Source organism: Alexandromys fortis, unplaced genomic scaffold, assembly GCF_014885135.2.
Source record: "Alexandromys fortis isolate MF-2015 unplaced genomic scaffold, M_Fortis_MF-2015_v1.1 scaffold_55, whole genome shotgun sequence".
Taxonomy (NCBI): domain Eukaryota; kingdom Metazoa; phylum Chordata; class Mammalia; order Rodentia; family Cricetidae; genus Alexandromys; species Alexandromys fortis.
In genome coordinates, this window is record NW_026067936.1 from 1,132,957 (window position 1) to 1,157,004 (window position 24,048).

General features: G+C 43.5%; 1 protein-coding gene across 2 annotated transcripts in view; it reads left to right on the top strand.

Annotated features, from left to right (window-relative positions):
* Window positions 1-24,048, top strand: part of Zmat4 (zinc finger matrin-type 4) — a 344,011-nt gene that overhangs the window by 108,076 nt on the left and 211,887 nt on the right. Inside the window, exons 1-3 of one of the 2 annotated variants that reach the window (XM_050146664.1) lie at window positions 377-466; window positions 702-872; window positions 20,385-20,474. In XM_050146664.1, the coding sequence (XP_050002621.1) occupies window positions 768-872; window positions 20,385-20,474 (195 nt within the window). In that variant the 5' untranslated portion in view covers window positions 377-466; window positions 702-767. Of the gene's footprint in view, window positions 1-376; window positions 467-701; window positions 873-20,384; window positions 20,475-24,048 lie in introns of those variants that run through there. The other variant, XM_050146665.1, reaches the window with a different exon arrangement.

Below are 24,048 nucleotides of genomic sequence, written 5' to 3' on the forward strand. Positions count from 1 at the left end.
ATTATTACCACAGTGGTTAAGGTTTCATTTGTCTTTTCACAGCGTGGTAGCTCATTTCCAATTTTTCTCAGATTAATACTTTATACATTCATCCATTGTGGCTGCTAATAATAACGTGTTTTTAAATCTGGACTATATGAGATTTACTGAAACTGAGAAAGAAAAAAATGAATGATTCAGGAGTGATCAATATTTACACTCTATTTCCTTTTTAATATTTATCTTTCCTTTTTTGATCTGAGGTAGATACAACCCTTTAAAACTTTTTTGACAATAACTTTTTTCACAGAGTATATTCTGATTTCCTTTTCTCATCTTTTCACAGACTCCCTTCCTCCCTACCCTTCTGAAAATGTTCATTTTTCTGATTATGAAAGAAATATAAGGCCGAACCACTTGAAGTTGCCAACATTTGGTCACTTTTCACTTTCAGAACATCAGTTTCACCCAGTTCAACACAGTTTAGGTAAAGTAACACAGCATTCATCTGAGATTGTTTTATGTCCCAGGGTCTGTCTAGACTTGATTGTCCCCATACCTGGTCCCATCCCAATTCTGTCTTTTATCCCAAAGGAGGTGAGGTCACGGTGCACCCAGGGTGTGGTCAGCATCGGAATTCCACCTGGACTCCAGGTGTGGTCACTGAACTCTTTGGGGACCTCTCTAGGGAAGCCCTACCAGCAGAGCTTTTCAATCTGCAGGACCCAGAGAAGACCTTGGAGTTATCGGACTCAGGTGCAAAGCCGAGGGACCCGCTGCGCAGTGGGATGAAAGGTCCTCTTCTCAGCATAAGGGCTACACCAGGCTCCAGGCTTTTAGTCTGGGTTCCAGAGGCCAGCAGTGAGAAGTTCAGACTGTGGTCAGTCTCCAAGGTACTTACTCTGCACATCTTGGTCTCATGTCTGTCTTCACTCCCTGCTGCCTCAGCCTGGGCATGCAGCCAGTACTGAGGTTCACGGGGCTGTGGTCGTGGGGCTCCCCAAATGGCTCACCTGTTGACTTCTACTTTTGTGGTTTGGGGCCTTGGCCAAATCTGTGCTTTACTCTACAAGGTCTGGGCACTTATCCTTCTCCAGCAATCTGGGGTGGCCCTTCTTGGATCCTCACAGGGAGAAGCTAACTCCTCTCAGGAAAGAGGAGCGCAGGGTGTCCTGGCACAGCTGTCCCAGCTACAGTGGATCACCTGCTGAGGCAGATGTGTGAAGACGTTGGTAAGCCATGATCTGGAGGAGGAACGAGAGCGCTTGACTGTACCTCCTTTCTACTAGGAAGAATCAGCTCCATAGTGCTTGGGGCCCTGCTCAAAGATGAGGAATTCCAATACATTGGCAGGGGAGGAGTAAACCAAGTGACAGACAGCTGCGCTGTGTGGCCATGCAGACGCTGTCAACTCTTCTAACTTCCAGGTGGCTTAAGCTCTCTGCCCTTATCCACTTGTGCTGGACACACCGCTCCTGTCAACTCTGGATGTCTCATTTTATTCTCCCTTCTCTCTAGCCACCTCGCCCACACCTCCCATTTTTCAAGTACAAATCAACAACCCAGAGTGTATACCCCAGCCGTCGTCTTTCAGATTCTTCACGCTGTGAACTAGGTTTAGGTATCCTAAACAGCCAAGAGACATGTTCCAGATGACCAGGGACTGCTCCTATGCCTTAGGGCCCACTGAAATTGCTGCAGCTTGACAAGTACCAACCCCTTTCATCCTGCCTCTCTCCTGTGGCAAATGGAAGAAATGTTCTTGCCACAGAATGTACCTCTGCTGCTGTGTGACTAGCCCAGGGCCCTCCCTGTGTATGAGTACGCTGCTTCTCACACACCATGGTTAGACATGGCCTGCTTCTTGGAAATTGGGAGCAATGAGCCCTATTTTCAGTGGCGATCATTTCTTGACATTGGACTTCTTACAGGGAAATTTTCTGCACATGCACCATGGAGCCAGGCCTGCCTGTATGATTCTCATGGATTGAATCCAACAAAACTCCAGTGGGGGGCAAGAGATTTGGTGGAGAAAGTTCATGAAGGTCACTAACTTGGAGCTGAGAAATTGGATGTGGCAGTAGTGAAACTGGAGTTTGTATGGTATATTCATCCCCCATATCTTTCATAAGGTGTCATGAATTGAGATCTGTTCTACACCGTTTTTATTAGTAATCACTTGATAAAGGTGTTTCACTTCTTGCCTGAAATGGGAGTCATTTTCTTCCTATAGTTTTATGTAAGTATATTGACATGCAATAGCCTACTTCTTAATGTCAATTTTGGTTTTCTGTACCTATGAAACCACGGCTTTGGGTAAGAAAGGAAGCTTGCCTTTCTATAACCAGATTCACTTGTCCCCTCTAGAGTCTCCAGTCCCCAGCTCTCCCTCTCTCCACTGCCTGAACTGTAAGTGACATGCCCTGTTACAGTAGATGACATGCAGTCCTTCAGAGGCATGACCAAAGGTGTGTGGTCTCTGTGTCTAGCTTCTTTGACTGCAGAGTCGTGTGTGTGTGTGTGTGTGTGTGTGTGTGTGTATTACTGTGTGTTGGTTAGCTTTCCATCATCATAATGAAATAAAGACCCAATCAATTTTTAAGAAGGAAAAGGTTTATTTTGGCCATCATTTTGTAGGCTCTCTTTCGTAAGTGAGCAGTATCATTGGCTTTGGACCTGTAAAAAGGCAGTATATCACCATGAGAAAATGCAGGGAACCCTCATGGTTAGGATGTAAAAATGAAGAGGCTATTAAATTTTTTTTAGGCAACACATCTAATAGCCTAAAGACTGATCCATGTTCCACCAAGTTCCATCATCTTCCAATGACACTGGCCTGGATAGCGTGCCTTTAACATGTGTTCCTTTGGGATATGTTATGGATCCAAACCATATTAATACTGTTGTGTGTATCAATACTTCATTCCTTATAGTGTCTCCTGGTTTTTTCCAAAGGTAATATTTTTCTAGGTTTTATAGTTAGTTCTATGAGTGTCTGCTACTGAATTAATTTTGCATTTTTGTCAAAAAATCAATTGATGTATGTGAATCCATTTCTGGCCACTCTGTTTCACTTATCTGTTTTTCTATATTGATATCATTCTTTAGTCTCTTGATTACTGTAGCATCAATAGTGAGTCTTGAAGTGGGTAGTACAAGTCCTTGTTCTTGCTTATGGCTGCTTGGGATTTTCTAAATACTTTCCACCATTCATTTTAAAATCAGCTTTCCAATTTTTATTTTTTTCAAAAGATGACAGATTTTGATCAGAATTACATAATCTATAAGTAATTTATAGGCACTTGATATCTGGATAATACTAAGCCTAATAATCTATGCGTATGGCATACCTTTCCGCTTACACCAATGTCCTCTAATTCCTTTTGTGCATATTTTTTGGGCTACGCCTTCATTTCTCATATTGTTAATGCTGTCTACCACAAATAACCTTGATTTAAGGACATTTCTGATTGTTGCCACAAAGTTGATTTTGCAGGCTTATTTTTGCACCCTGAGACATTACTAACTCACCAAGGTATAGCAGCTTTTCAAAAAATTTTATGGTAAGTTCTGCTCTTACTAGCCTGTTTGTGAGGTAAGTTTTCTTTCTTTACAATCATAAATTTGAAGATTACTAACTAATAATAACAAGCAAAACATATTCTTCGGCACTTCTACAACGGGAGAGTCATCCACCATCATCTGACAATAGCAGGCAGAGGAGTGGGGAGGTTTCCAGTAGGGGAAAGAACAAGAAATTTTGGTGTCTATTCAGGATTCTGTGCATATGCAGAGGTCTTGGGTGGCTTCACTGAAGGAGAAGAAATCCATGATGAGTTTTAGATGTAGTTTTTTTTTCCAGTTGACATTCAGTGGAAATGGAGGTAAGGTTAGACAAGCTATCAATAATTAATCATATCCTGGCTTTATGAATCTGATTGCTATACAACATTTTTAGCTTCTTTGGATACAGACAGCAGCTTGCCTTTCTGGGCTGGTTATTGTGAACCAGAGGTTGGTTTCTTGGGCCATGCGTTGCAGGTCTGACATCTGCTTTCATAGTAGTTGAACCATTTTTGCATTCTTTCTTTCAAATTGCAGTCTGAATGGTTCTCTTTTTCTCAATCACTAGTCTAGAATCACACACAAGGAGTTACGACATCCGAGGGAACAGTAACCCTTTAACCATAAAGTATAGCATGAACACAAGGCTTTCGTAGATTGAGGATGTTTACTTCTAGAGGATGTTTACTTCTATTCCTATTTCTTAAATTTGCTGTTATTATTGTAACCTGTGTATGTAGGATGCTTGTGTGTTTCTGAGGATTCTCCTGACTCTCCTGTCATCTTGCTATGGGAGTGCTGGGGTTGCAGACCACATACCAGTGTACCCATCTTTACATGCTTGGATTATGGGAACCTGGATGCAGATCTTCACGCCTTTGCAGCTATACTTACTCAATGAACCCTCTCCCAAACCCTTATTGCTACTTTGATCAAGGTGCTCCCCTCCCCGCAACCAGGAATTTATGCTGGATTTTCTTTTGAGACCATTGCAGTGGGATTTGGAATTCCAATGGCTTATTTTTAAGTGTTTATCCCACCCTTGTGTTCTTGAGATAAATCTCCTTGAGATAAATCTCCTTTGGCCATGATTTATTATCTTTTTGACACATTGTTAGAGTTTAAGAATTTTTCACAATCTGTACTCATGAAGAAAGTCATGTCTTTATTCTCTTTTGCTGTGATGTCTGTTTTGATACCAAAAACATGTTTACAGCACAGGGAGTTGACATGTATCCCCCTCTCAATTTTTTTTTCTGGAGAATTTGTGTGCAGTGATTCTCTTTCTTCCTTAATGTTTTATGGAATTTCCTGGTGAATCTAGACAACTGTGATGTTTCCTTTGTAGAAAATCTTTTAACCATAGATTAGATTTCTTTAATACACTGCCCTCTAGCATGTTTGCTCTTGCGTGAGCTTTAGTAGTTTATTTTTAAGCAATTTGTTCATTTTATCCTAGGTCATATAATTGGCAGGGCGTCTTCCATGACAGTGTAGCAAGTGTAGACTCTTGAGGCAATGTGTGCTCCTGAAACTGGAGTTGCTGTGGAGATGGATGCTGGAGTTGGCTGTGGAGATGGATGCTGCTGTTGCTGTGGAGATGGATGCTAGAGTTGCTGTAGAGATGGATGCTGGAGTTGCTGTAGAGATGCTGGTGTTGCCTTCCTCTCTCTCATCTGTTAGTCCCAAGGCTTATCAGTTTTACTGATCTGCTTTCATTGATTATTTGGACTCTTTTTCTCTTTTCTACTTTGTTTTTTTTTTCTCTGATATTTACTTTTGTGCCCCTTTTCCCTTTGAAGATGTTTAAAGTAGAAGCTAAGGCCATCATTTTGAGTCCGCTCTTTTTTCTAATTCTCAGCAGCCAGTATTATAATTTTGGATGCATTTTTCAAAACCCCCATGTCATGAATATGCTAAAATTGATTGAAATTTTCAAATTCTGCATATCATGATTGGGAAGTTAAGATGATTGCGATTTTAGAGATGGTTATGTTCCACCTTTATAGTTAAGGAACCAAATTAGCATCTTGAATTGAATTTATGTACATCCAGTGATGCGTCATTAAACTGTTCTTGTGAAATTAGTTTTATGATGCTATATATATTTACACTCAAAAACAATCTGTTATATTTTAACGTCTGTAACTGATTTTAGAAAAGCGTTCTACTAGTCCTACTATTGGATCCAGAATAGCCTTTGATGCAATGCAGCTCCACTCTCCTTCTGCCTGGGCAGTCTGTCTGTGTCTGAGGTCCAGATCCTCTCAGGGCCATGCTATTAGGCAGACTGAAGCCTAAAGAGGCCGAGGTCAGTGGCTGTGGGAATTCTGACTAGTAAGAGATGCACAGGAAGTGCGTGAGATTGACAAATAAATGGATGCTTGTGAACGGGGATATTGAGGTTTCATGTGAGAATGTGTGTGCTTGCGCGTGCATATTACAGGGAAGCTGCTCTCTGACTCACTAGTAGCTCAACCTAACTAGTTCTTATTCCAGATGACTTGTCTTGGCGCTGTGGCTCTACATCTGTGTGTAACGTCGTGAACAGTTTGGATAACAAACTGTAGCTGGAGGTCTATTTGTTGTTACATCTTTCATCTAACAAAAGAAATGTAAGAATATTAACAGGCTTCAGTATTCGTTTCCTCCCTTCTTCCTGTATTTACTTCCCTCTTACCCAAGAGGAATAGCATTGCAAACAGTCGGAGCTGGGTGAAATGGGACTTGAAATCAGTGTATACCCCTTGATGGGTCCGTTAGAAAGGACTGGGTGGAGTACAGATGGAGGTGTTCAAGGCGCTAATTTTTGCTGGATCCTGAATTCAGTAAAAAAGAAAGGTACTAGTGACCGTGGCCTCCCTCAGCTGCTGTGTTTAGCAAGAACCAAACAACTGCTGAAGACAGCTAAGCCCTCTACCCCAAATAGTCAGAAAAATTTTGTAGCCCTCTCTCACCATTCCTCAAAAGTCCAGTGATTTGGATGAAGCAGTCAGTCACTGGTCAGGTAGAAAGAAGTGGGCAGCTCTCCCAGGGATCTAGTTCAGAGCAGGTGACAAAGGGCACGGTGTGGGGCTACAGCATCACGTGATGCCGGTGATGCTCGGATGAAGATGTTATTATTTCCCTTGGAGGAGAAATGTCTACCTCAAATACATGATTCCACTGCTCGAGCACCTCTCGGGGGGCTTGGTTAACTTTTCTATATGCCTGTTGATCTATGGCTATCTTCAGAGAAGAACTCTGAATGAAAATTAGATTGTCAAGTTTGAGGGCAAAGGAGAAGTCACAGAATACAGACCACGTGCTCAAGAGAGTCGGGCAAAGCGGAGGCTGAGGGACAGTTCTGTTTCCTTTTGCTCTGACGTCACTCTCCAGACAGACTTGTTCACGTCTGAGTTCAATGCAAGCAGCCTTCTTGGTCGTCTACTGTACCCTCTGCTGTTTAGCGTATAGATAATTCATCAGAACACCGTCGTTTGCTAAAGGGGTTTCAGTGAAGAATTGCACCATATAAGCTGGGGAGTCGTGAAACTAGCATTGTATTTGATAAACTAATTAAATGAGAACAATAAAAACCAAAAACAAGAGTGACCTTATGTGTTAGCATGGGATGAGCTGCTGAAGGTCTGACTGAGGGACGAGCCTTGGGTAGACATATAAAAGATTGGTCAAGCAGTATACTGGCTGTGTCGGCTCTTCCCGCGTTTTTGACGGTGACCTTGAAGCAGTTTTTGCAGACATTTTAGAGAAGTCAGGCTGTCTACTTTTTCTTGTCACATGTGCTTTTAGTGTCACATCTCAGATGTGATTGCCTAGTCTCAAGTCACAGATATTTACTCAGTTATTTTCCCCCAAAGAGTTTCGCAGTTTGAGCATCTGCAAGGCTGGGCGTGCTCTTGGAGTCAAGGCTCCCGCCTGACCTGAGGTACGAAGGAAGCTTTCCTCTTTATATGTGGAGATTCGGTTATCTCAGTGCCACTTTTGCTGACGTGTCTCCGAAATCCATCAGCCACAAATGTAAGGGTTCACTTATGGACTTGCAATTCCATTTTCCCAATCCATACCTACCCATATGCCACCCTGATGTGACTGCTCTAACTTCATAGTTGAACTAGGAAATGTCACCTCAACAGCTCTGCTGGTTTTGGGGATGATTTGGGCTAATCTGAATTCCTGTCATTTCAGGATCTGTTTGTGTTTAAATGTTATTTTTGATGCTACTATAAATTAATTCTTTTCTTAATTAACCTTTTGGATAATTTGCTATCTGGATTTAGCAAAGCAGTTGGACTTTAGATACTTTAATCATGTATCTCGCAACTTGGCTAAATTAGTTCGGAATTATTCATTCTAATGCCTTTCCCCCCCAATAGATTTAGCAGGGTCTCGTCACCCATAAATAAGTTACATTTTTTTAAAAAATTGATTTAATTGACTTACAAAGTAGCAGGCTTCCTTATGGATTTTTCGGACATCTTTAGCTCTGATTGTCCCTCCCCCATCCCTTCTCCTACTTCCTCTTCCTGCCCCTCCCTCCTCCTTGCTTATCTTTTCATCCCAGTATTCCTCCTTCCAGTTGCATGTCACATGTGTTGCTTTTAAATTTTTTTATTTGTGTGAGTATGCATGTATGTGTGGGCACATACACCCATAAAGCACATGTCGAGGTCAGAGGTTGGCATTGGCGGTTTCCTTTTCCAGCTCTTGTTATTTCTGAGACAAGTTCTCTTGTTGAATGTGGAACTTGCTACTGTGGTTAGGCTAACTAGCCAGCAATCCCCTGAGAGCCATAGACCTTCGCTTCCTCGTGCCACCATGCTCGGATTTTCACATGGGTGCTACAGATCTGAACTCGAGTCTGCTTGCTTGCACAGCAAGCGTTTAACATGCCCTGAACATCTTCCCCGGCCCCTCATACTGCCCATGTTTTACTAAGATTGCAATGATACTTACAAGATTCATTATGGCCTGTCGTCTTCGAATATAAATAGTTTTGCTTTTTTTCTAGTTCTGATGATATTTTTTTTTTGAACCTTATTGTGTTGTCTGAACCTCCCATACAGTGCTGAGTGGAAGCGGTCTGGGCACATCATCCTTGGATACTCTCCCCATCAGTGATGCTGCCAGGGTTTTCTATGATGGTCTTTGTGACTTGGACCACTCTTCCTCTTTCTAGTTGTTGAGCATCAAGGCATTTTTTATACTATTGAGATGGCCATAGGATTTCTGCTTTCCTTTCTGTTAATGCCACACATTACATTAATAAATTTTCATCTGTGGTGGCGCACGCCTTTAATCCCAGAACTCGGGAGGCAGAGGCAGGTGGATCTCTGAGTTTGAGGCCAACCTGGTCTACAAAAGCGAGTTCCAGGACAGGCTCCACAGCTACAGAGAAACCCTGTCTTGAAAAAGCAACCAACCAAACAAACAAAAACAGTAATCATTCCCTTGGTTGAGATTTGCATGTCTGCTTTTTTGTTTTGTTGTGTTTTGTTTTATGAGATCACAGTTTTATTTTATGTTGGCACTATCCTCACACCCATTAGAGACATTTACCTTACTTAAGATTATTGGCTCATCTCTTTGATGGTTTGCTTCACCCTGTTTTGTGCCTGTTTGCCTGTCAGTGTTCTAGATGAAGGCAGAAACCCTGAAAAAGGGGTAGAACTGTGAGGGTGTATGGGGCTTGAGTGGGCTAGGATGATAGCTAAGGGGGACTTCCAGAGGCAGTGAGGAAGAGGAGCTAACAAACAGTCAGGAAAGAGAAAAGTCTTGGAACCCAAACTTGACATTTGGGAAATTGGAAAGCTGGAAGTCTTTCAAGTAATGCCCCTGCCAACAGATTTCCTGTCAGCCCTGCCCTTCCCTGTTGCCTTATTGTGGGTCCTGGGGAGCCTGGCTGGAGCGGGGTTTTCGATGCTTTCTCTTACTGGGGTGTCTGCCATCTGGCTGAGCTGGGAGATAGCTCCCAAGCTGCTGTTCTCCTGCCAGTCTGGGCTTGACCCCTGCAGGGACAAGGCAAATGTGGACGGCCAGGAAAGGAGGGGGAGCCATGTTGTGGTTTGCTAAAATTCACATTTCTAGAGACTATACAGAAACTAGTGGCTGGCTTTCCGCATGCCGTCATTTTCATGAGTGGGTCTAAAAGCTTTTTGATGACTGCATGAATCAGAAACTGCTGTTCCCAGGAATAACAGCCTTTGAGGGAGAACGGAAAGGAAAGGGTGTCTCTGGATATGTTCTGTCTCCATGAAGGAAGGTGATGAAGTGGGACTGGGGAATCAGAGCCCAATTCAGCCCTCCTCAAGAGAGCACGTTTGTTCATTGAGGGGCATAGAGGTTCTGGAGTGTGGCTTAAATCATCGTTTGCTGAAACGCCTGTCTAGAGAAAAGGAATTATTTCAGAAGTTCCCTATTTTCCTTTAATCACGTGATAACTCAGAACAACCTGCAAACATGCTGAAAGTGGGGACTCGAGACAAATAGATCATTTGAAAAGCAGGTGGTACTTGGGCTGTCAGTGATGGAGTTGCAGCTGGTAGCATATGAAGGTTCTCTCTGAGAGCCTGAAAAGCAGTGTTAACCAAAACAAGGATTTCTGGGGAAGAAAAGATGTTTCTGAATTCTTAACTGTGTTTGGGGACTCTGCAGCATGAGATTCAAAGGGGGGAAATGCATGTTTTCCCATCAAGTAAAACAGTGCTAGGGAAACTAATCTCTCAGCAACAGAGCTGGGCCCTAGAACTTAAGCATCGATGGGGAACAGACTCCCTGTCCTGCCAGGCTTTAGTGAGGCAGTGCTTTGGTGTATAAAACTAGCTCAGATCTATGTGTGTGTGGTAGTGGTGTGGGTACCAGGGGAAGAGTGGGGAGGCCACATTCTTCTTAAATACTGAGAAGTACTCTTCATAACCTTTGTCAGCCGCCTTTGTGGAGGAGAAATGTTATCTTTGCTGATTATAAATGTTATCTGAGAGTATAAATTGTTTTAACAGTGACACAAATACAATTCTTGTTTTAATTTAAAATACAATTACATTCATTTTCCTCTTCCCCTTTCTTTCCTCTAACCCTTCCCATGCTCCTCAAAATCATGTCTTCTTTCCCTTTAGATGTTTTTTTATCTTCTAGTTTATACATTTAGTGCCTAAAACTATATAAAGAGACATCTGTTGAGTCCGTTTAGATTTATTTATATGGATACAATTTCAGGACCAACCACTTGGCATTAGAAAGCCAATTAGGGTGTTCATTCTTAGGACTATTCCTCCTTCTCTTGATAAAACTTTCAGACGTCATTACATTTCAAGTGTAGTCAAATAAGAATACAATTTCCTGAAGGAAGCATAAGTTCTTAGGCAAGCAGCTATTGTGTTTTATCAATTTATATACATATGTGTGTATATATTTTTTTTCATGAACTGTCAGAAGTGGAGTCTGATTTAAGTTTTACCCCGTCACCTGACTCACCTGGTTACTTAAACTGTTAGTGGGCATTTGTAGAAAGCTGTTGTATGGAGAATATTTAAAAGGGCATTATGGGACTGGATGAGGGCTATTCAAAGAATGAGAACTAAAGGTTTAGTCATAGGAACAGTTCAGTTTGGGAGTAATTAAATAGTACATCTCAGGGTGAAAAGTGATAGGGTGAAGGAGTCTCTAATGTGCTAATGTTACATGGAATAGCGAGGCCAACAGACAGGTTGAGCAGCACGTGTGAGCCCCCTGCTTCTGGAGACTTCTTTGCGGGTGTTGGGGTAACTGCTCTACCCCGTAGCTCATTGCTTTGGGGGCAGATCCTCTATTATAGGAAGTTTTCCATGGACTGGACTTCACTCAAGCCAATGAGTCTTCCTCCTATGGCCATAGCAGGGCTTACATGAGGAGGTGATATTTTTATACAATATGAAGATTTCCCATAACTCAGCTATGAACCCCGGAAGGCTACAGCATGGGGCTGACTGGCCTTAGTGCTTTCAGATTTCAGAGGACCTGGCAGCTTTGTTCCTTCAAGTCATCTCGGCCTCTCTGACTTTAATCACTGATCAGTCTAGCATTAACTGCTCTGCAGGGGGCTTAGCAGGGGATATAATTTTCATGTTTCTCCTCCTCAAAAAAAGTAACACAAGAAAGACCTAGATGGGCCTGCTCTCCTGTTTCTCCCGTGACTACTCAAAATGCGCAGACGTCATAGAGACACATTTAGCTCCAGACACACCACAGCGGAAAAAAAAAGTCTCTCCGTGTCTTAGTGGTAATTTAATTTTTTAAATTGCAAGACTTTGATTCAAAATTGTAATGCGCTGATGTAGTCACTTGTGCTTGCAGACAGCAATGTGGATCTTGTACAGATATGTTTATACAGTTATGGTACATCCCGCCATACATGGTTCTCCCAACCCAAATGTATGTGCCCTAACACACTACTTATTAAGGACAAGCATTTATTTCAAATGGTTTAAAAATATTTCAGGAAAAAGCAAAGTGACCTAATTCTAGGAATTTTGAGACCATTTTTTAAAGGCTGGACTAATTTCTGAGTATATAGAAAAGAGACTAATACAGAATGCAGTATAGATGGGTGACCTTGGTGTTGCTCAACTGGCCTCTCACCATATGAGACAGACCGGAGGGCTTGAGAGACCCTCTCCTTGCAGTTTGGAAGCCAGAAGTCCACCAACAAGGTCCCAGTGAGATTGCTTTCTGTTCTGTTGATGGGGCTGACTGGGCTGCAGACCAGGAGAAAAGAGACAGAGGAGAGGGATGAAGGGAGAGGAGAAGGGGAGAAGCCTACAGGTGCATTGCAGGGACAGTGGTCATATTAATTCTGTCCTGTATGTGAGTCATGGTGTCTGCAGCATGTGGCTCTTTCCCTTCTGCACCCTCCATGATAGTTCCATTTTCCCCAGTACTCATGCTCCCTGCTCCTCCCTGAGGCCCCCACCCTGCACATGCTGCTGAGGTCTATGGGTGTTGCTCTCTGACCCACACTGCAACATTCGGGTTTGGAGACACCAAAGTTATCTTCCTTTCAGGGCTATGAGACTGAGGCAAGACGTATCCAGTGCTAAGTCACTAGGTTTGTAATGAAGCAAGAAGATTGTGGGTTTTCCTCCTTCACAATGGGAATGATTTTCATCTGAAAAATTTGGAAAAATCAAAGACATAAGAAAGTTGAAATCACTTGCAATAGACCATTGTTCTCAATTTGTGGGTTGTGGCCCCTTTGAGGGGGGTCTCATTATATCCTGCATATCAGATATTTACATTATGATTCATAACATAGCAAAATTAACAATTATGAAGTAGCAACATAATTTATGGTTGGGAGTCACAACAACACAAGGAACTAATATTAAAGGGTTGCAGCATTAGGAAGGATGAGAATCATCGAATTAGACAGTATAATTCCTTTACTTTGTTTTCCCTAGACTTACAACACATATATGAACATGTACAATTATTTTTAAGAATGTGATATCCTTCATTTTATGACTTAAAACTGACATTTTCTTAAAATTGCTATATATACTTTTTTCCTATTATTAACCAGTGTTCTGTCTGCTAATGGCTGTGCCATCACCTATCACAAAATGTTTTCTTAATATTTACCTTTCTTGTTTTAGAGCATTTGACTCATAGTTCAATAGTTACCTTTATAAGTGAGATGCTGTTTGTCTTTAATCGATCCTTGAAATAAATTCATAGAAGTACGATTGGTAGCTGCAGTAAGCCTTACCTTTGATATGTATTGTCAAACTTCTGCTGCAAAAGTCTGTGGCCTTGCTGCCTCTGAGCTGAGTGTAGTTGAAGTTTTACTGCCAATATGGATTGTGTGTAGTTGAGGAATCTGCACCACTTTGATGAGCAAAAAATAAATCTTATTTTAAATTAAAAATGGTCAGGTTGCATTTGGATGAATTTTTTAAAGTGCCTTTGGTGGCTCTTGTTTCTAAAATTTTATTTATTTCTTTATTTCTTTTGTCTAGCTCAATATTGCATTTTCGGTATGAACGTCTTATGTTCTGTCAGAGTCCTGTTGCAAATACTGGTGTGTACAGGCTGGTTTTATGTCCACTTGACACATTTTGGAAGAGGAAACATCATTGTAAAATATGCCCCTACCGGATGTGCCTGTGGCAAAGCGTGTAGGACGTTTTCTTGGTTGATTAACTATGGGTAGTGCCGCCTGATGTGGGATGTCCTTCTGTATGTGTGTTTTTATTGGTTACTGAATAAAGCTGTTCTGGCCAATGGTTTAGCAGAACAAAGCCAGGCAGGAACTCCAAAATGGAAACAGAGACAGAGAGTAGGCGGAGTCAGGGAGACATTTGTAGCTGCCCAAGGAGAAAGATGACTGATCCTCATCCTCGCCCCCCTCCCCTGCCAGAACCTTACTGGAAAGCCACAGCCTCATGGTGATACACAGATTAATAGAAATGGGTTAATTTAAGGTGTGAGAGTCAGCCAGGAATAATCTTGAGTCAGTGACCAAACCGTGTTGTAATTAAGGTAGTTTCTGTGTGATTATTCAGGTCTGAACCAAAGAGGAGTTTCTGCTAACAGCCACCCCTGGGCAGGTGCTTTTAATTGCTGTTGGTAAACAGGCAGAACAAGTCATGGAGAGCAAGCAAGAAGCAGCATTCTCCCATGGCCGCTACACTGGTCCCAGCCTCCTGCTTGCTTGCTGCCTTGGGTTCCTGCCCTGACTTCACTGGGTGATGAACTATGAGCTGTAAAATGAAATTAACCATTTCTTCACCAGACTGATTGGGTCCCAGTGTTCATTGCAGCAGTAGGAGCCCCGACAGAGGCCCCTGCTTCGTGTTGTGCTTCTCGAGGGCTCTTTTCTCACCCATTCACTGCGTGTTTATTGCTATATCTTTGGTTTGTTTCACTGATGGAAAATTTCCCAAGTCAAGGCTAGTTTCCTTCGGTGCAAGGGCTTTTAATTTTTACTTCATTTGTTTCTATTTTGCGTCAGTGCGGTCATTACGGATGTGTTCTGGTCTTGCAGGTAGGAGTTGCTTAGTTCCAATCCTCCCTCTCCTCCTCACCTTGGCTTTTCAGACAGGATCTCAGCTCGTTCCAGCCAGCCTCATGATGACTTTTGTTGCTTCAAATTCATGATCCTCTTGTGGCCTCCCCAGCACTGGAATTACCCATGTGATCCACACGTAGCCCCCTTTCACTTCTCTATTCCTTTTGTCTCCAACACAATTTGTTTCATCTTAACTTCTGCAAAGATCTGCAGCGCAACTCACTCTTGAATGCTGGGAAAGACTTTCAAATTATGTGATGGCATTTTTAATTTCCCTCCTTTATTAACTCAGACGCTATCATCTCAATCAGTTGTCTGGTTTCATTTTTCAGGTTGTACCCTCAGTTCATTTTTTTTTTCATTAAACGACACAGCGTAGATGCCATTGACAACTTACTTCTGTTTGTCCTTGTGCGTTCTTAGAAAATAATCGTCTGATCTCTCCTCTGAAGAGCTGCTGAACAGCTGTCCTTGGACTGTGGGCAGAGCTCAAGAGACTGGCTGTTTGGCATGGGCAAACCCCCGATTCCCATCACCAACTACACTAGAAGGTTCCCCTACATCACATAGTGTTTTACCGTGTGCCACTCACCCTTGGTAGGCGGGAAGCTAGAACGGGTCACCACACCCTTCTGTGTGTGCATTGGCTGTGCATTGGCCAGGCTACTGGGATCCTTTCAGGATCTTCTAGCCCAATTTCAGCTTTAGAAGTGGCTGGAAACCCTGTGAAGGAGGCCTGAAACCTGGGGTTGAGCAGTTCTGACTTTTTCTGTGATAGTAAAAGCTTCCCCCAAGGCTTTTCCCTTTCTGCCTTTCTCTGTGGTCCAACATGCACACTCACTGAAGAGTGTGAAAACTCTGGTTTTCCTGTCTTTAAACTTGAGTCCTAGTGTGGGGGTGTGACAGCCTAGCCAGTGCGGATGTCCAGAGTCCTGGGGCGTGAACCCTCAGTGGGATCCTACTAGGGCAGCTTTCCTTCCTGCTTTGAGAGGGAATTCCTGTTTCCCATTGGACAGTTCTCTGAACCCCAGTGAGTTAGACTCCTGGTGTTTGCTGTCTGGAAATACCTCAGACATGGTGGCCCGTGAAAATCACAACTCTATAATTTTCAGTTCGTGCTGGGCGCTCTCCTTCCCTCCATGCTCTTGGCTTTCTTTAGCTGCTTTCTGGAGGAGGTGTAGTTAGATGGCTATGATGAAGCAAGATGGGAAGAGACTCATATCTAGGAAATCAAGAACGAACCACGATGATTAAGATCGCACCTCTCCTGCCAGCCTCCCAGCTGAGAAGCGAGGATGAACTGAGGAGCCGACTGTGGAAATTCATCAAGGCGGCTTGAGGAGTTACGTGAATGCAAACTTGATTTGTTATCACCATGTTAGAGCGAGGAGAAGCCTCACTGGAAACACAACTCAAGTTAGACTTTTTAAGAAAGGACTGTGTTATCGTGGAAAATGGCTATTTTGGCCAAATGCAAAATAAATTCCAGTTCCCATGCTCTCCCTCCATTCTGCTCAGTAATCTGAAATAGAGGTTTGCAATACTCCTCCATTCTCCCCAAAGTACTTCCGCTTTGTGTGCTTTCTAGGAGTGTCAAGAGATTGTTTCATCAGAAGAAACCTCTCTTCAGATAGGTCTGACCCAGTGCAACACCCAAAGCAGGGCAAAGGCTTTGGGTAAAGCAGGAGACTTGGGATTTCCCCAGGCCATTTAGGAAGCCTCTGGTTTCCAGGAAGAAAGAAAAGGCTTTTGCTTAAAATGCAAATGCAAAGGCCAGAGTGACCCAGGCTGACTCTTACCACTGGAAAAGCCTATTAGTTCCTGTTCACCTTTTCTCCCTTCAAGTAATTGTCCTTTCTCTCTCCTGAAACTCCACTAGCTTCATCCAAACCTCAGTCTTTTTTTTTTTTTTTTCTGGAAGTTGCTGTCACTTGGTAACTACTTAGTCCTCTGTTTTTTTTTTTTTTAACTTTTTATTGATTCTTTGTGGATTTTACATCATGTATCCTGATCCTAGATCCCATTCTTCTCCCTGTCCCCTTGCTTCCTCCCTCTGCCCTTGCAACCTGCCCTGCAAAACAAAATTTAAAAGTAAATTAAAAATACTAAGGAAAAAAACAGAAAAAAAAAAACCAAAACAAGCAACAAAATAAACAACCAAAATCTCAGTATGGAAGTTGTGGTGTGACCCAGTGAGTCACACAATTTATATACCCCATTAGTCTGTACATCTTTATGTGTAAGGGTTCATTGCAGCGAGTCTACGTTGGGGACCTTGCTGGGACAGTGCTGTGACAATGAGGGAAAAGCAGGTGGGCTGATCAACCCGGCTACCACCCAGGGCCAGAACCAGGGCTATAAGTCAGCCCAGCCCAACATCCACCTCATCTGTGAACTGCTGGAGCGTGCGAAGAGACCAGACCTGCAGATCCAAAGCTGCAGGCTCTCCATGACACAGGGCAGCCACAGGATACCCAAGAGGAGTCCCAGCGAGGGCCCTGTATCGGCAGCGCAGCAGAAACCAGAGGCCTTCATCCAGACCAGTGACTCTTCACGAACGCTGACTCTGTCCTTTTATGCTTTTAAAAGACAGCACACATTGTCAGTAGTGACAAATCTCGACAATATAGCAAGAATGTGTTGTCACTGTTCTTCTCAAGGGCACAGTTCTGGTAATGTGGACACAATGGCCACCCTCCTCAGTGCCTGTCAGTACAAACAAGCTGAAAATTCACCACAGTCCACAGCACACACGCTTGCTATGGCGTCATGTGTGCCAGAATAAAGTCTGAAGTGTGGAGTGAGTGATTTTGCTCTTGGGTTCAGAAGAATCATGTTTAATATCAAGTGTCCCAGTGAAGAAAACATGCATTTGGAGCATTGATAAGGGCCGATTCTATCAGTCTACGCCCCCAAAATGGTGACTTTTATTAGATGTCACCATGCAGATAAAAAGTAAACTTAATACAGAATTTCTGTGGTGTTAGTATTGATATACTATTGCCACCTATTTTAAGAGATAAGTAAAAAAAAAAAAAAAAAGAAAGAAAGAAAGAAAAAAACCTGTACTCCTTTTAACCTAACAGATCTTTTTCTTGTTCATTTCTTCCTGATACACATATGGCCATTGCATAATTTAGCTTGGTGTTTGGTGTTCTTATTCCCCATTCCTCATAGAGCAAATGCGTTTCCCACGTCTCCCATTTGCATGAGGCCATTCGGCTTCTGCTCTAACAGACTTCTGCTGTTGACCCAGCTGCTCCCTCCCATGTTTGTGTTCAAAGTAGGCAATGCTAAAGTGAGCATCTTGGCTGTGATTTAATTTTAACTTTCTGTGGGAAGTTTGTAGAATAAATGAAGGGGTATTTTGGTCCTAAATTTCCAGGAATTTCTGGAAGGTATGGGTTAGAGAAGTCAGTTGGAGGCACATAGTTAAGTGGTTCAGAGTGTCCATATCAGGCTGGGGTGAAAGCCAGGACTCATGGGGATGCTGGTACAGCACACTGAAGTCTCAGAAACAAATTTTGGGGACCCTTTCCCATGGTCAATCCAAAATTCAGTATCTTAATTGGAAATGGATTCCTCCTGCGGATTAGGCTGGCTGCCACTTTTCCTTCAGGGTCAGCTGTGGGTAGAAATGTAGGATTTCTCCTCTGGCAGTTGGAGAAAGTGATGGGGGTGGAACCAAGAAGCCCATGTAGGAGGTGTGGGCACTTATGACAGAGGAACCAAGGTGTCTTCATTTCTACCCTGGAGTCTGTAGTGGTTCCTAAGTCTTTAACCATAGTCTCAGGCAAGACCATGTCTGCTCTGTGCAGATTGGACCTCAGAAGCTGCAGGAGAATATCAGGTGTGCGGTCATCAAAAAGGCTGAAAAGCCTCAGATCCCAGCCTCTCCTCACTAACGGATTCAGAGAAAGGCCTGCCATCTATTTGCCTTTTCCATCTCAGCTAACGGGGTCTCACTAGTTCGTCAAACTGCAGTTCAGTAACTTGGTGGACTTTGCTTTTGATGAAGAGTCTTTTCAAGAGAAGCAACTGACATCAGGAAAGGAGGCAAAGAGGCTACGAGGCAGGGCCACACTGTGTGAGGACTAGCCATGTCATCACCATGTCCTCTGGCTGTGTTGGTAATACAGGAACTGCTGAGCTGGAATCTGTTCTTGGCCTGTGTGGATGTGAACAGGTACCGCTCTGTTTACCGGTTCCCATGTGCATCTGCTTTGCCAACCACCCAGGCTCTGTGTCCTGAAGACTTTTGAGTGGTCCTTTTTGATGTCCTGCTTGTAGCTATATTTTGAATACCACTATGTCTTATCTCCCCACCATATGGTAAAAAAGTATGTAGGTTTTAGTAATCAGCATTACACACACACACACACACACACACACACACACACACACAATACTAGCTTGTACCATATCATTCTCAAACATATTGTAGAAGCTGAGCAATGTTGTTGAGTTCTGACATCCTCACAGGTCTCTAGTTCTCCATCCTATCATTTCCAGTCAAGAAAACACTCCAGCCAAACTTGATTAGCAAGCACTCTGGAACCTAGAGATTACCATAGTGTGTTTCTAGCCACACTGTGGTATGTATACATTTGTAAGATTTCCCATGCTCTGTTAACTGTGTTTAAACCCACTTGAAGGCCTCGGAAAGTGTCCGGGGACTGTTGGGAAGTGTTGTCTTCCTGTTCTGGGCAGAATAATGGAATTAAAAGGTGATGAATGAGGACGGCAGGGCAAAAGGATTTATAGAGCTCCGGGCAAACAAAATGCAGCTCACCGCAAAAGCGCTTTGCCTTTGTGGCTAATCGGTAAGAGTAAGCCATCATCTGGGAGGCCGGCTAGCGCTCTGCTCTGAATGAAGACAGAGTGGAGCAGAAAGAGGCCTCCAGAAGAACGTAATCTCCAAGTAAAGGGACGGGAAAGGGTAGCCGGATGAGTCGACAAGAGGTTAGGAACTGGTATAGTCCATAGCAGACAATCAGAGTTGTGGAAAACAGAGCGCTTCATGTGAAATCATCTCATTCGGTTCTCACAACAGCTGTAATAGCATTGTGTTCATTTTGCATGTGGAGAAAAATCAGGCTTGTTTAGACTAAGGGTACGCTCCGGTCGATGGCAGGTCTTATGTCATGCAGTGAGCAGGGGGTAGAGCTGGGACTGGGACTCCGAACTTCAGAAATGCTTTCTTTTCACTCTTTCCTGCTTCAGGGAGAACATGGAAGTCATTCCAATATTCTTCAAAGTGATAGCAGTCAGGCTGGGGATAATAGAACCAAGATGGGACCCATTTCTCCTTCTGGCCTTGGGCCAGTCAATGGTGTACAGACCTTCCCCATTTACCTGAAGTTATTTGCTTGTGTGACTGTAGGGCTCTTGAGCTCAGAGTAGTTGCCAGGCTTGCTGCAAGTGCCACACACCTGTGGGGGCGCCATGCCCCAGATCTGAGCTCGGGAGACGTGAAGTGAACATTCGAGTGCTGGCTTCACCACAGTTGACCTGTGCACAATTTCCTCTGCCTGCCTGTCTTTTGACGACAAACACATGGCATAAAGCGAACTGACTCGTAACTCGTGGTTGCTGTTTTTATTTATCCTGAAATATTGGCTTAGGAACTTAGATCAATTCAGTCTACATCAAGCGAAATCCCATGGACTCTGCAGGAGCACAAGGAACTACTTTCTACTAAGAAGATCTTGCCTTTGTGGTCGCTGTCTGCATTTTCAAGTTCTCCTCGCAAGAGGCTACTCTTTTAATAATCTCTCCTTTTGTTTTCCTTCCCCAGAGTCGAAAACATGCAAGCAAAGTCCGGCTTTATTACATGCTTCACCCCAGGGATGGGGGGTGTCCTGCCAAGAGGCTCCGGGCCGAAAATGTGAGTATGTGGGACCGCATGATGTCATGGGTGACTTGCTACAAATTTTGCAGGTGTATAATTGTAGGTGTGTTCAGTTGAGTGCCAAGGCTGAAAGAATAGGGATAATGTTCATTTACAAGCCCCGTTAACAGAAGGGAGTGATTTCTGTGTGTTGGCTTGCTTTTTCTTTCCTACCAGAACTTGCTAATACCGGTAGGCTTTTGGTGATGTTTTTCTGGAGCCCTTCAGAGAAAGAAGGTGCAGAGGTGCTGGGACAGAGCCAGCATGGGTGACAGGAAGACAGGGCCCCCAAAGACAAAGTGTGGGAAGATGAGACCTAAAGGGCAACATTGCCAGAAATACCAAATTCTTTGTTCTTTACATATTTGATTTTTCTGCTGTGTAGAATGGAATGTCAGCCTATTTATAATGAAGACTGTACATACCTTCTGCAGAGAGACAGACTCTTTGCAGAAGAGTCTTTTTTTGATCAGTGGCTCCCTGTCCCCTAGGGAGAGTTTACTTAGGAAGACATTGAACGTTGTGGGGCTATTTGAGGTTAATGTCAGAGCACGGGTTCATTCCAGCCAGGCTTTTTCTCTTGGCAGGGTCTACTGTGTGGAACATCCTCATCCTCTAGCTATAGAGGTGCTGCATGCTAACCCTGAACACTGAACACATCAAACATTGGGTTCTGAGAGGCTGTGATATAGAATTGGTACTGAGTACAATTAGCATATGGGATTTGATCCTTTTTTAAATATGTCATTCCTAGAAGAAATATTGCATGACATAGCCATGGAAGATTTTCTGGGAAGAAAATAAAGATTCGGGAAACTCTGTGTGCCTGAAGGTGGAGCGTCCTTGGGCGGTTCCTTCACACCAGTGTCACGTAAGCCACTTAGCACTGTAGCATGATCTGATTGCGGGTAGACTGACTGGACACCGGAGTTGTCGTCACCGCCAGGCAGGGCAGCGTTTAAAGCTTGTTTGAGGGAAAAGATGGCTCGGAAAGTTTACAAACTGCTGGAGTCCAGGACTCACTCAGTCTGCTCTTCACTTGGCATCTGACACAAGTAATTGATCTTGTGTCACCTCTGTGGAACATAGGTCCTGTGACTGTTACAGGAATCGGTAAACACAATGCACAGTGTGCAATGTACAGTGTGCAAAAGTGGCATGATGAAGGGATAAGTAGGTGGGGCAGACGTGCTGGCAAGAGTGGGAGAGAAGTGAGGCCTTAATGGTGCATAAGGATTAGCTTTGATAACACAATGTGTCTACTACTAACGGTGTTCGAAAAGAACCCAAGAGACAAAATGTAGGGCAGTCCTGCAGAAAGGTCCCAGTTGCTGCTGAGGGCCTAACATTTGCTGGGTCTGGGATGTAAGTGGAGTTCATCAGAAGGGTGCAGGAGGGAGGGAGAGGATGCCAGTGTCTTAGCTGCATGCCTGTCAAAACCACTTAGTTTCAGATAAAGTGAGCCTTGCTCAGCTTTTGTGGGGCCTCAGAATCCTGTTCCAACACTGAAGTCATGCCTTCTGCTGATGAACATATAGTGCAGAATGGTTTTTATTTCTCAGAATAACCAGGCGGTGGTGCCAGGATCCTTCCTTGGGAGTCATGAGTGCTCAACTCTCACAATCAGGAGATCATGACCTTCAGGCCTACTGGATAACTAGCGATTTGGAGATAGATTTATTTATTACTCCCATATATAATCATGAATGCTGCACATATTTATGAGCTTCTTGGAGGCTAAGGACTAGGAACTGAAAAGGAATGAGCCTCAGACTGGCTTTGTATTTGTAGACCGGAGGACACAGCCTTCGACTCTCTGAGTAGATCCAATATCTGCCTCACTTGGGCTCTGCTCTGGCCAGTAACCTTGGACACCAGTTATAGAAGGGGAGATGTTTGAGTTTAAGAACAAGGAAAATTTTCAAGGCTTCTTTACTTAATACCCCTTAGAAAACTTTCCTTCTCATGTACCCTGGGTTTTGGAAAATTTTTATATACCAATGATTTATTTATCAAATCATTTTCCATAACTTATTAATCATACCACAAAAGCAAATCATAGACAGAAAAGCAACAAGCTAATTCTGCTTTAGGTGAAGACAGTTGGTGGTTTTGTTACCCCATGTGTACATTTCACAGGTAAATATGCCATTTCCACTATACATTCTGATATGCTCTGTGTAGTCCCGAAACTGTCTCAGTTTCCGTCTGGGGCTCTGAGAGTATGTGCTGTTTGGAGTAACTTTGCCTTGTAGAGACTCACACTAAGAAAGCAAGGGAATGAATATATAATAGTCAATGACCAACCCATATAGGCAAGGAGAAGGCTGACTCCCAACAGGTAGTATATAGTCCAGCCAAGGAGAACAATCTGTGTAAGTCATACTTAGACGGTGGTGAATTGCTCTTTCTGAAAGCAGTCGAAGAAGCCACACATTAGCTCCATAACAAGAGGCACCCAGCTGAAGCATTCTTGATCAGTGACAGCATCCCTAATCTTCACTCCTTGCTGCCAGTTTAGGGCCAAGCAGAGAATGGCAGGCATGCATCCCTAACAGTGGCGTGGGGTGCTTTGCCTCCAGCTGGCCTTCCCCTAGTTTCCCCCACAGCCACCTAGAATCAGGGCATGCATGCCTGAAGGCTTCTTTGTTTTCTACGAGAAAGCTTCCTTCTCTTTCTGCCTTTGAGTCTCCCTTAAATCTGCCTGATGGTGGTTGGTGCAGTGGTGGTTGGTGCAGTGGTGTATCAGGCACTTATATATCAACTAACTCTTACACTTGGAGGGTCTCTGCTCGTTTCCACAGGGCTGTAACAGGTTAACAACAGCATCGAACTCCCAGCTACATATGGAATGTCACTCATATTTGCTTAACACTTTATTCTCACAACTTCCTGCTGGCCAGCTCTCTGCTAGCACCCTGGATCCCCAAGGGATGCACAGGTCTTCTGACTTCCCTGTACCTTCTCCCCTACCCGATTCCTGGTGCACATCTGTAACCAGAGGAGCCCTTCCACATCCCACCCCTTAATTCTAGAAAAGATGGTGGCTTCTAAAAACAGAGAAAACGTGTTCTTGGATTTCCTCAGACTCCTTGTGCGTGCCTCTGTGACCCTGCTCGCAGCCCTAAGAGGATCTGTGGCACTTACACATGTAGAATGGAAGAATGAACAGCCTAGGTTTAAAAACCCTCCATCCATTTCTGTCTCCTGTTTCAGCATCTCTGGCTTCCTAAAACCCCCTCCATATACCTATTCTTAAGATCTTAAGACTCTGCAGCTGGCACTTCTATCTCCCACGCCCCTACCACCTTTGCCTGAAATTTTAGAACAGGGCATTTCCCTTTGAGGACAAAGAGAGTAAAATCAAATATGAAATAAATTTTTATAGCTGATTGTCTTAAAGACATTTTCAGTAATTTCCGACACGCTGGTGTCAAATGGGCTCGAGAGATGCACTAACCCACAGTGACTCTGCCTGCACCACTGGCCTTTTCATTATCTTCTCCCCATGGATCACAGGCTTTGCAAACAGCTATTTAGGGAGCGGCTCTTTAAGGAAAACTGCGATTTA